We start from the raw sequence: 12714 nt of genomic DNA, 5'->3' as shown, positions 1-12714 counted from the left end.
ATAGATTTCTTGAAAGAGAAGGTTCTGATATTTATACAAACAAGATATCTCCCATTTTCAGAGTATTTTGAAATATTTAAAAAATATTATGCAGCTAAAGGAAACAAAGAGAGCCATGCATATTTTTATATTATATTAATTCTAATTTATTTTTACTGTATGTGTGTGTACGTGTGTAGGAATAAGAAATGGAGAGGGATTGCCATCAAGTGGAAAGTATGTGTAATTACAGATATTTTTAAAAAAAGCTAATTTTCTTGACATTAAAAAACCTACTGCAGAGAACAAATAAGAACATTCTGTGACTGCAAGCAGCAACAATATGAATTATTCTGCGTTTTAACAGTGACAAGAGCATCTGATCCTCCATGAAAACTTAAATAATCTGCAAAGATTAATACAGCCAACATAGCAAGAGCCCTAGCAGCCATCAATTTCCTAAGATTGCAAGGAGCTGAAAGCCAACCATTTCCCCTACAGTTAATTTTCAAATTATTTTCAATGTTTACACTTGAACGCATAATCGTAAGGTAATCAATGACTCTGGCTAAAATGCATCTATGTTTGATCTTTCTTTAACAGGTTTGATTAAATTTTTGAATTCAAAAGCAAATTATTTTCATGTTTGCAATGAAAAATCTAAAATTTATGGCTTCAGTACTTTTTGGCAACAGTCGTTTTTATTCATTTTATGAAGACCAAATTAATATTGTGAAATAACCTATTCAGTTTCTATGATGTTCATTCTAAGATGGGCTTTATGTTGTGATTGATACAACCTTCAATGGAGCATTCAGTGTCAGAGAAAATAGCTTAACCCATTTTGACCACCAAATTTCTACCACAAATGTATATTTCATGAAGTATACCAAGGACTGTGGCATAACAGCCTGAATGCCTAGCCTGTGTGCATCATTTTCTTGAAGTACATCAACCAGATAAGCAGGATTATATGTCGACTGAAGATTTAATCAAAGGTCAGACCACTTCTTCGCAAGCATAATGGATCTCTGTCATGTAAATAAGCAAAGACAAAAAAAGCCCTTGCATGTGATTCCAAATAAAGCTAAATTCAATGACCATGTTTCACACAGACAATCTGTTACAGTGGAATATACCCCACTTCAATTCCACGGATGATTAAGCATGATAATTAAGGTTTTTGGACATTTTCCATGGCGGCACAGACACAGCAGCTGGTGACATTCATGCGTTTGAAACGGAGGAGTGAATCCCCATTAATTTCAATGATCACAAATTCTGTTTTTGGCAAAATTACAAAATGAATAAAAGTGCTAAACAAAGGGGCCATGTGTACTGTGTTCCCATTACACGCAGTCTAATGGGACTTTATTTATCTACAGAGACAAGCTCTGAAAACAGCCCCTACACTTCAAGCTGGTGGTAAGCTTGTGTTTGAATCACTTGAGGTAAAAAAAAGAAAAAAAAATCAACAGCCTTTTAGCAACAGCTCTCCCAGATTTTCTTGAAAGTTGTGACATGTTGTAGTACATATGTTTATGAACATTATGCTTATGCATACAATATGTCATCTGTATGTTAAGTTGCCAGTATGTTATATTCAATTTCCATCAGTCAAATTGCAATGCAGTTATCACAACAAATCATTGAAAAATACAAATATCTTATTTCAAAGATGAATTTTTACTTGACGCTTGCTAGCTTCTCAATTAAACAGTGAGTCATCAATAACACAAAGCAGAGTTTTTCTATCAGTATATACTCTGTATAATGGAAATTTTATTGTTCAGATTTGCTTACACAAGCATGTCTTCAGATTTTCTACAAGGCAGGGGGTGACCATCAATCATTTTTTAATATTCTTGGCATATTTGCACTCATCCTTTAAAAGCCAGCTTTGTTGAGCTTCGGTTCTTGTCATTAGTTTGACCTTGTCATTGCTGGAAGGAAAATAAATGCAGTAAGTAACCATTTGGTTGACTGATAATTCTCTTCTTTTTAGCAACCTCCTTTATTAACTCTGCCTCCTTTCCACCCACCCAGTGCAAGAGTTGAAAAACAGGGATGAAAATACTAGCCAAGGCACAAATGTCCTTGTTCCTTTCTTCGCCACTCCAAAACATCAATATCCCCTTGCGACAGTGCCACTTTCACTAGCAAAAGGAATTTTGCATTGTTAAATAAGAGCCCCAAGGATACTTGATGGAACCTGTCATTTAAAGGGAATGTTAAGATCAGTACAGATTGGCAGTCAATCCATTTCCACATCTCCATTACAATGCAAACACCGCGGTTAATCATAATATGAAGTGGGGCAAGCACACAGAGGATCTTTGGGGAAAAAAAGTAATTTTGCTATTTTTACAGCAGAAAAATTGCAGCGCTGTTGTACAAAGGAATGATTCGATAGATTATATTACCTGAAGGTGTGGCAATGGTGTGAATGTATAATGGCCAGTGAGATCAGAATTCCTTTCCCCAGCATTTGTGCAAACTGCTCATTTTGATAGGATGACAGCAGCACTATTCCCAAGAGTGGATGTATCTTCCAAGAGGTCCCAAGTGAAGCGCGAAGCCAGGGCATCTCATGTGTACAGTTCTATGTTTTGTAGCTGGATATTAATCATTCTGGGACACCGCTATTTATTTTCCTCCCTCACAACACAACTGCAAATGTTCGGAATGCACAAGATAGGCTAAAAACAATATGAATATGGCCAAAAAAAAAAAAAACTAAATTCACCAAAAACAGCATTCCAATATGCCTACACTGATAATTATTTTACCCTGAATTTGACTCCATTTCATTTTACTCAGAGTATTTCAAAGAGAAGTCTTAAAAATTATTTTCCAATAGGATTAAATTTTTTGACCAAAGATCCATGGATATTTTTTTCCCCTCCAGAATCAGAAAATGACTTCCACCAGTATAATCCTCTCAATTTAAAGATTACCTCAAGGGGACTCTTTCTCTAATGAAGATCTCAGAAGCAATTAAATCAATACAAAGTGGGAAATCCCCAGGTGCGCATGGGTTTCCCAGTTTATTTTAATAAGGAACCTTCCCAGCTTCCCCCTTGGGTGAATTATTCTTTCAGAATCCCTCCAGTGGCAAATGTCCCCCACCAACTGTACGCACGCACGCGCGCACTCACGCGCACACACACACACACACACACACACACACACACTAATTCTACCAGTCCTCTGTACCTGCAATGCCAGGAAGCACTGGATAGTCGGCTTCTCCTATTCTTGTCTGCCATTTTGTCATCTCCGTCAGCACTACAGGATCACAGAGAACAGCAGTCTCACCTTCAGACACTCACAGCTAAGGTTTATTCATAATTAACCTGAGATAATAAATCAGATAAATCCAGCTGCTGCTCCTCATTGTTTTCAAAAGCAGTTTACTGTGTACCAAAAGAGACTTAGTAAGATGTTGGTGTGAGTAAGCTGGCTCTCCATAACATGCCTTTATGTTTGTTTAGAAAGAACTGCTTTGTTCTTTAAATTTGTTTTCAGTCCTCCTGCATTATGTAAGCTTGCTGTTTTTTTGTTTGTTTGTTTGTTTTTTCATTGATTTTGTACTCTACAGGAGTATAATAGATAATGGAGTCTGGTGTTCAATATTTACCCAAATGCACCAAATAATTTATTTTAAAATAATAAATAAATAAAAATAAAAACTTGCAAAAACTAACTGGCAGGAAAATATGTGTTTCAACTAATCAACAACTCATGGTCATCAATCAAGATGTTGATTTGTGGCATCAGATGCTTTAGTGCTTGGCTACTACCAAACCTGAGTCAACACCAGCCCCTATCAAATAAGACTGAACATCCCTGCCCTAGATGAATCGCTCCTAACACTCATAAACTCATTTAAAAAAGAAAATGTCTGTAAAATGCAGGCCTCATATTCACCAAGATTAATTTTATTATTCTATTATTTTATTGTTTCTCATAAACTAAGGCATTTGATTTAAGTACTGTCTTAAAGGTACTGTGTTTTTTTTTTTTTGGTTTGTTTGTTTGTTTGTTTGTTTGTTTGTTTTTTTAACCGTACCAGTCATATCATCATATCTACCATAACGGTTCATTGGGGCTTTTGGGTGTGGATGGACTCTATGGTCTGGTATCAAATCCCGACTGCAAAAGCTGATTGTGGCTGGCAGCCCCACAGGGTGCGGCAAAATTTGCATTAGCAGACATTCCAGTTGCAGTGATGCCTATGTTCCGTAGCGCAACAGTGACCTTTCCTCAGGTTAATCGGCACCAAAATCTGCCTGCACAAGCAGCACATGAAGTGTCCTCCTCTGATTCAACATCTGTGCAAGCTTCATTGGTGGACTGCAGATAGAAACAACAGCTAACATCAGATATTTTAGAGAACTTATACTTGTCACTCTCACAAACTGACAGAGGGTTGCAGTGCTGACCACAAACACAATTCATTTGATGTTCCAATTTGGGTGAAAATGAGCATAACATTTTTAAACAGGGAAAAAGTTAACAGTATTAGTTTATGCTGTCATTGTTTGTACGAAAGGCCAGTCTGATTGGTGTAGCCAGGAACATACCTGGTTGCAATATTAATAGCCACTGCTTATAATTTGGTGTTTGGGGAAGGTTGGGAGTTGGGACTCTTCATTCCGATGAAAGCAGGATACTGCCATGGTGTGTCAATGCCTAGTTTCTTATCTTCCTTCATTTTTTTTTTCAACCTCTTTACTGAAGACATACAGTATTACTTCTTGTAAACATATTAGGCAATTTTTCAAATTCGACAAAGCTGCAAAGATACCTGAACCTCACGCAAATTTTACGAACAATTCTTTCTTTTTTTGATTTTGCTGGGTGAGCAAACTTGTCCATTAAATGTTAATTGAAAGTACCCTAATGTTATTCATTTGGGTCATTTCAGTGTCCACCATTTTAAGGTCAAATACAACAGGATACGCATAATATTTTGGATCCTTCAGAAGTAATGTTTTAAGAACCAAACATAATGACATAATGAAAAAATGATAATATTCGCACAAAGACGTTAACCATTTGTTTACACTCCACCAGCTATCTTATCCCATAATCCTTTTCATTGTGTTTTCATCACACCAGAAGGAAGTGACGAATGTACACTTCTGCAAATTCCATGGAAACGGCGTACTGCGCTTGCAACGACGCCAATGTTAGTGCAAAGGGAGGAAAATCACTGACATTCACTCCACAACAATTAAACAAATAACGTTGCTGTGGCGCTACATATCATACATACCCTGTTATTCAGTATTTACGTTCTCCCAAACTGAAACCAAGCTGGTCAATCATGCTCCGTACTCCTGATGCAAGGGCAAGGTACGTTCGGTTAAAACTGCCGTATGTGGAGTAAGCTAGCTAATGTTATGATGAGATGCAGTGTTAGCTTGCTAGCTGTGCTACTTCTTAGTCTTAGCTAGCCCGATGCAAATACATCTCTGATCTCCCCATGCAATCACACTAAATCAGGAATGTTCCTAAGTTGCTATCGTAACTAGAAAACTTCTAACTAACGTCAATCTTATTGTCAACCTTGTTACAGTAATTTGGCTAACCAGCTAACTAATCGTGATGTGCGATATCAGTAAGGCGGTGCTAAATTAATATTAGTAAACTGGTGACTGTATAAGTTTAACCACCAAGATGTCTAACTTGTGTTAACGGTCGCTAGCTAGCCATGTAGTGCTGCCAAATTGGACGACAGAAGTTGCAAATGAGAGGGAAAGATTCTTGTGACAAACGAAGCGTGTAAATTGGGTTACCTGACATTAAATAACTTGAAGTCCTGTTCATTCATCAAAGTATAAATCATGCACCCAGAGACAGCCAAACGAGGCAGATTCAGGACAACGTCACCAATGTGGAGAAGCACTTCGGGGAGCTATGCCAGTTGTTCGCTGCCTATGTGCGCAAAACAGCAAGACTTCGCGACAAAGCAGATCTGCTTGTGAGAGAAATCAGTTTGTATGCAGACACTGAAACGCCACATCTGAAGAATGGCTTGAAGCACTTTGCTGACCAACTTTCCAAAGTTCAGGATTATCGTCAAGCAGAGGTGTGTATCCATTAGCAGCTAATGTATGATGATGGAAATCAGTGAATAAAATAGCCTTACATTTATAGCCACACTGAAAGTGCTCTTGTAGTCAGAGGTGGACATTCCAGGGGTCAGAAAGTAAAAGTCCTGCCATGTATTTCATCCATCCACAAAATCCTGGGATAAACTTTTACTGTCTGAACCTGGATTGTCCACCTCTGCTTGTAGTAGCTGTACGTTTTAACCTTTAGAATCAATGTGGTGTGAGGATGAGTTTCGAAAGACACGATTGTCCCGTTTTGGCCAAGCTTAATCAAAACTTATTCTTAGATGTTATTTGTGATTGTAACTTTTTACATAGAATGTCGTCGTGTATTCCTGATATATTTGTACTAATATAATTTTAAGGCAACCAGTGTAATACTCAGTTAGTCGGTGGAATGTGCTGGACTAAATTAATGTAATTCTTTAGCCAGCCAGGTTATTTATATATAGGCTACTCTAAGTCCATCTGACTGTGGGAGGAAACCAATTATTCTGATTTCTGTATGCACTGTACTTGAAAATAGCATATTTTCAGAAGCAATTTACTGATCCACTTGAATTTCCATCACAGGTGGAAAGGCTTGAAGCCAAAGTCATAGAACCTTTGAAAAGCTATGGAACCATTGTGAAATTGAAAAGGGTAAGCAGTTGTGTCTAAATGTTTATACATTAAGCAAATACGTCTTTGTATATCCTTGGATCCAGTTCACTCCCAGTGGTTTGTTTGGCTAATTTTGTAAGCAGGGCTAATATATAGGCCTTCTGTGCCTTTTAATGATATTGCCCTTTTGTATTTCTGAGAGTAGCAATGATGTTCTCCACTCTTGTAAGTTACCCTTGGTCAGAATGTCTGTTAAGTGAGTGTAATGTGAATGTGATTTGTGTGGGTGTGCAGGAGGACTTGAAAGCCACACAGGCTGCAAGGAACCGGGAGGCCAAACAGATGCAGCAGCTGGAGAGGATGAGGCAGAGGAACCCCTCAGACCGACAGATCATCGTATCCTTAGTCTCCCTCCTCCTCTTCCACCCTGACACACTTTCACACTGTGGGCTAGAGGGAAGTACTGCTCTGCCTTAAAAGCCAAAAAAAGTGCCCCGATTTGGACTCTTAACGGCCTTTGACTTCTTGGTATAAATGTTTTACTCCAGAACCATGTTGTCACCGGAGCAATACGCTTCAGTATATTGCATATTACAAGTATTTACAAAGGTAATGTAGATATGTTGTCGATTGTTTAAAATAATATCCTTGACAATGTGTCTCAGTCTCAGGTGCGTTTCTGAGGGACATAGCAGTGAAATGGTGATGTATTTTGTGTGCAGTTTTGTTCTTTCACATGTTTGTATTTGTCAATCACATTTCAGTGAAAAGGTATTTTCAGGCAAAAAAATTATCTTTTTAATATCAGGGACTTTAGATCCAAAAACATTCAGACTTTTCAGATGTTCTGAGTAATTTGTATTGTATTTGAGTTTGTAAGGTACTGTATAATGTATGTGTACATGTTCTAATGTTGTGACAGGCTGAAAGTGAACTTCAGAGAGCCACAATGGATGCCACACGCACTACTCGGCAGCTGGAAGAGACAATTGATGAGTTTGAAAAGCAGAAAATAAGGGACATCAAGGTCAATTGACTAGTTTTTGGAGCATGCAGTTGCCAGTCTGTGCATTTGGTCATACAGCAGAAGTAATTGTAAATCAGTGTGTCTGAAACTATGATGTGACGAGTGGTCATACTTTAATTATATTATTCATATTTTAAATATATTTTACCTGTGTCAAAAGACACTAGCAAACTTGGTAGATATAAAATATCTAATTCAATAGTGTACAAAACAAAAAGTAGTCTTTGAGAACAGGTAAGTCAGAGTATTTATAAATTGCGTATTTATTTTTTTATAACCAATGATTCCAAATGGTTACACGTTTTTTTTTTTTTTTTTGGTTGATAAAAATTTTGAGTCCTGCTTCTTGGAAAACCTTGGCCTTGTTCTCTTGTCCGTGGTGTATATGTCTGGTTCACAGAAAATCTTTGGTGAATTTGTGACGGTTGAGATGACATTCCATGCGAAAGCTTTGGAGGTTTACACGAATGCTTACCAGCACATGCAGAACGTGGACGAGGAGCAGGACTTGGAGGTGAGCTCTTGCTGCTGTAAGGATTGGCCGGTGCGTGCTCTGAACGGCTGGGCTGTTTACATCAGGAGTGCACCTCTCTGGTCATGGATTTAGTGCCCTCTGATAACTTCGGGTCACATAATTGTTCATTATAATTGAAGATATTTCAAGTCCACCTTAATCAGTTCCTGAATGACACTTTCTACTTCATCGGCTTATTGGCTGCTTCTAATCAGCTTTTCAAGATTTATATGAATAAATTTAAGTTTATATCAAGCACTCAAATAGGTTCTTTGCAGCTTGGCTAAAATGACAGCTTATATCTAGTCAAGATCTAAATCCTGTTGTCGCTAACAATTTTTACAACATAATCTCAAAAATAATAACACATAGTAGGATATTCTTCGTATTGAAAACCACCTGAAATACTTGACCAGAGTTCAATTTGACTCGTTTAGTTTGCTTTGAAAGGCTTGGCCTATCTACTGAGTTTGCTGGATAATGCTAATCTTGGTAAGCCAATCAATTTGTGTCCAGGTAGCTCAAGCCAGATGATTTGCAATTACCATGGTTTAAGTAATCCCACTTTGTGAAATAAGTAAGGGATAATCCACAGAAAGCTGTGCAGTTATATGATTTGTGAAGGCGAAGAAACATCCGTTTTATTTTATATTGTGCCAGTACTTCTTGCCTTGAGCACAGTGGTCTGGGGTTGTACGTGCCATAGGAAGTGTAAAATAATATTCAACATCATTTTGAAAATAATAATAATTAGGAAATATACACACTTATAACCTCTATAGGTGTAACGTCCCTGAACAGGCTGCTTTGGAGTTACTCAAAGTGTATTTTCTTGCTTTAGACCATAAACTCGCAAGTGCCCCAATACCAGCCATTACAAAGCCAGTAGGTTGTCGGAAACTTCCGTAAGCATCTAAAGGATATTTCGTTGCACACAAAAACCGTCTGGGCCAATCGAATACATACACTAAATCTGAAATTATTTATGTTATGTTTAAAAATGTACATCTATAAAAAGTGGACCATCCCTTTAAAGTTGATCCGTAGCTGAAGACCGCCTGGAACACAGCACCTCCCGGATCACGAGTCTGTGCCCCTGATGTATACAGCCCTTCTGTGTTCTATTCATGGTGATGGATGTGACCTCTCCTGGCGTGGTTTTGGGGGCTGTGTCTTTTTTTAAAGTATTGATCCGTCTCCCATGGCCATTTTGAATTTAAAAGGACTGTCATTCATTCTGAGGCCTCTGGGTTATTGACAGATGAAGTGTCTAACGCAAACAGAGATGAAAACCATGGGAGATTGATCCATTTTAAAATAGCACAAACCCCAGTGCTTGCTGCAGAACCTGATAAACTGGCTGTGGAATAATCGTGCATGTTCTCACGGGGTCCGTCTCCCTGCTTTGAAATGGGTTTCGCAATGCATTTTTAAAGGGCTCTTTTTTATTTATTTTTAAAATTGGGGGGGGCTGGGGGTTCTTCTGAGCCTCTGTGACATCGGGTGAACTCCTATACAGCTGTGACCAGTAGGGAAATGCCGGGCATTCAGTATCCCTTTGCCATTTCATCTCCGAGTCTAGCGGCTTAGGCCATGGAATTTTGGAGAAGAGATGGTATATTTTTTCTGTGTCAATTAGAAGACTCCTTACTAACATAAGATGTCTTTATTTTTACCTTTATTTATTCAGAATAGGCTCATTGAGATTAAAAATTTCCTCTCGCACGCACACAAAAATCTGTCTCTCTTAACTTCCATACTTGTTTGAAAGTTTGTGGACTTGCTGTAGGTTGTAGGGTTTTGCTGTGGGAGAGTATAGCCCTTCGTACTGTTTTGGCAGGTTTTCAGGAGCTGGCTGCATCCCCCTGACTACCAGTCTCGGTTAGAAATAGTTCGTGCTAATTCCAAAACATCACTGAATCGGACTGGTTCAACCCTGAGTAAATCAGGGACCTTGCAGGTAAGATAAATGTAGACACCTTAACACCAAATGATACTTTTTCCAGATTTCTGTCCAAATCAGTAAGCTCATGGCTAAAATGTATGAATTCACTTGCCTCAAAAATCTGAAATCCAGTGTCTGTTGATTAGATTTTATGCTTCTAGTGCTTTTAATGGACAAAAAAAATCTAACATGAGGTTTTTAAAATAATAATAATAACAATAATCGACTGGATTTATGGCTTCTTGGGATTTCATTGCCCTTTACAGTGAAGAGGGAGAAGCTCATCGCAACTGTTGTCAATGCATAGCACCACCTGAGTTATTTACAGCAACCACTTTGCACGAGGAAACTCAGCACATATAATGGGGAATATACATTTTATTTTATTTTTTGTGACCAAATTATTATTTTCCATTTCATATAGGGTAGGTTAGTATATTTCTGTCATAAAAAATTTCATTCCTAACATTCGTTGACCAAACACCCCACATCCCATTCTCCCCTCCAATCCCACCCACCACCACCCACCACATCCTGGTTCCGGTAGAATATAGATGATGTTCAACAGATTATACAAGCAATATATGACCTCTCCAAAAAAATTTTATTTAAAAAATAAAATTAATTTTAGAAAGCATTTTACATTTTTAGCAGCATTTGAAAGAGCTTCTATATATTGTTTTTGGCATTATTTGCCCTTGCAATCGACAGTTCGAACACCAACACATTACCAAAATGTCTACCATTTATTAACACAGTGTTCATGTGGAGGTTTCTGCCTTATTACTAATATCTTTTTGGCTGCTGTAATACCAGCGAAGATTGCCTTTCTCTGATGAATCAATAGAGGAATTCAAGCGACATCATTCAGTAAAATGATGTGTGGGATACATGGATCCAAACTCCCAGCTACTTTATATCAGACAAATACCATACTTATGAGGCATATTTCAAAATAGAATGTCTCTGCTGAACAGGGGAAGCGATTTTCTATCTGTGCTCAAGGTACTCGCTCTTTATCTTCAAACCATTTTCCAAAGGACAGAACATAAAAGAAATATGACTCAAAATTGGGCAAGTTTAATCATCCACATTATTGTTTCCAGATTATTATAAACACCAATACCTAGATATCTAAAATTCTGTACATTTGGAATTACAATGTCCAAATTCAAATATATCATAGACTTATTCAGTGGCAATAAAGATCATTTATTTCGATTGAACTGAATTCTTTAAATATATCTAATACAACTGGAAGTGTATGTGGAACATCCATATACAGTAAATAAATCATTTGCATAGAGGGAAATGTCATGAGATGTTTTCTGCATATTTCTTTATAACTGAAATTCTTGTTTTTTTTGTGCTAATAGTTCTAATGAAATGGGGAGTAATAATGTTCTCTCCTTCCCTCTGAAACAGTCTCAGCCATTTTGGCGGTGGTAACGCTGACCCCTGATCTTGTCAGATGTGCTCAGTCTAACCGATGCTTGTGTAGGCGTCCATATCACCCTCAGTGTTACAGGCCTGTGTTCATGTCTAATGAGTAGTGTGAAACTCTTCCATGTCGATGTTTCACAGAAAGCTCTATGGTCTTAAGTGTCACACAACCCAGCCCTTAAGAGATCAGAGATCCCAGGGCTGTTCTTTGGTAGTGAGCATCCCTCAGTGGCCCTGTGGTAATTGCCTTACTGGAATGCTAAGCGTTCCATGTTGTAATTGCCTTACTGGAATGCTAAGCGTTCCACTGAGCATCTTAATGTTTACGGTGTTGTCTTGAATAAGAAGCGCCTAATGAATTACTGCTTTACCATAGCAACCAAGGACCCCGATCCAGCAGAGGAACATAGAGGATGATGAAGATGACGACGAAGAGGAAGATGACGATGACGATCTTGAAGATGTCACAGACGATGACGATTAATCCCAAACGTGTATTTGAACCGAATCGCCAGATGTATTTTGAAGCCGTTTGTATTTTATTCTGTGCATAATCTAGGAGTATTCCTGCATATCATACAGTGTTTTATCTCTGGGCACACCTTGACGTAATAAACTTTATATTCTTCCAAAATCATTGTCGTACTTCAGGTTTGTAAATTGAAGTATTAGGACATTTTATAATATTAGTTTTTTAAAAAAGATGTATTTGTGAGGCACAGTCGTGGAGTACCTCAGGGTCTTTAACAGAAATTGTTTCCAGAGCGTTTTTAAGATCCTGGATATCGGTTTGGTGTTCTTTACATTCATCATTATTAATGCCAGACCACAAAGCAGGAAAGTAGCTTCTACTTCATCAGGGTTGTAAATGGTGATACATGGGTTGCATATTTTTGCTGAGGTTTATCTAGGAAGCTTGACAAATTCTCTCCCTCCAGAGGATAGGAATTGAATACACCAGGCCTCCAATGTGTCATAAAAACCTTTTCTTTTTCAAACAGAACTACCAACCCATTCACTAACTCTTCCTAAAGTTGCATCTTCTATTGCAAACTTCTCCTTTTAAACTACTCGTATTAGT

At 37.9% G+C, this 12714-nt stretch overlaps 1 protein-coding gene and 1 long non-coding RNA gene across 2 annotated transcripts; one reads left to right on the top strand and one right to left on the bottom strand.

Moving 5' to 3' along the window:
- Positions 1-1392: 1392 nt before the first annotated feature.
- Positions 1393-5063, bottom strand: LOC135261647 (uncharacterized). Its single transcript, XR_010332003.1, has 3 exons — positions 4566-5063; positions 3196-3267; positions 1393-1922 (listed from the first exon to the last, which is right to left on the bottom strand). It is a non-coding gene; the product is annotated as an uncharacterized LOC135261647 (long non-coding RNA).
- A 35-nt stretch (positions 5064-5098) lies between these two features.
- Positions 5099-12267, top strand: cibar1 (CBY1 interacting BAR domain containing 1). The gene is made up of 9 exons (XM_064348125.1): positions 5099-5340; positions 5842-6076; positions 6675-6743; positions 6999-7100; positions 7370-7375; positions 7627-7731; positions 8132-8245; positions 10086-10205; positions 12010-12267. Exons 1-9 carry the CDS (start codon positions 5312-5314, stop codon positions 12115-12117), a joined length of 888 nt encoding a protein of 295 aa, XP_064204195.1. The 5' UTR covers positions 5099-5311; the 3' UTR covers positions 12118-12267.
- Positions 12268-12714: the final 447 nt, after the last annotated feature.

This window comes from Anguilla rostrata, chromosome 8 (assembly GCF_018555375.3).
Source record: "Anguilla rostrata isolate EN2019 chromosome 8, ASM1855537v3, whole genome shotgun sequence".
NCBI lineage: Eukaryota > Metazoa > Chordata > Actinopteri > Anguilliformes > Anguillidae > Anguilla > Anguilla rostrata.
The sequence above is the reverse complement of the archived record's forward strand: the minus strand, read 5'-3'. Positions and strand labels throughout refer to the sequence as shown.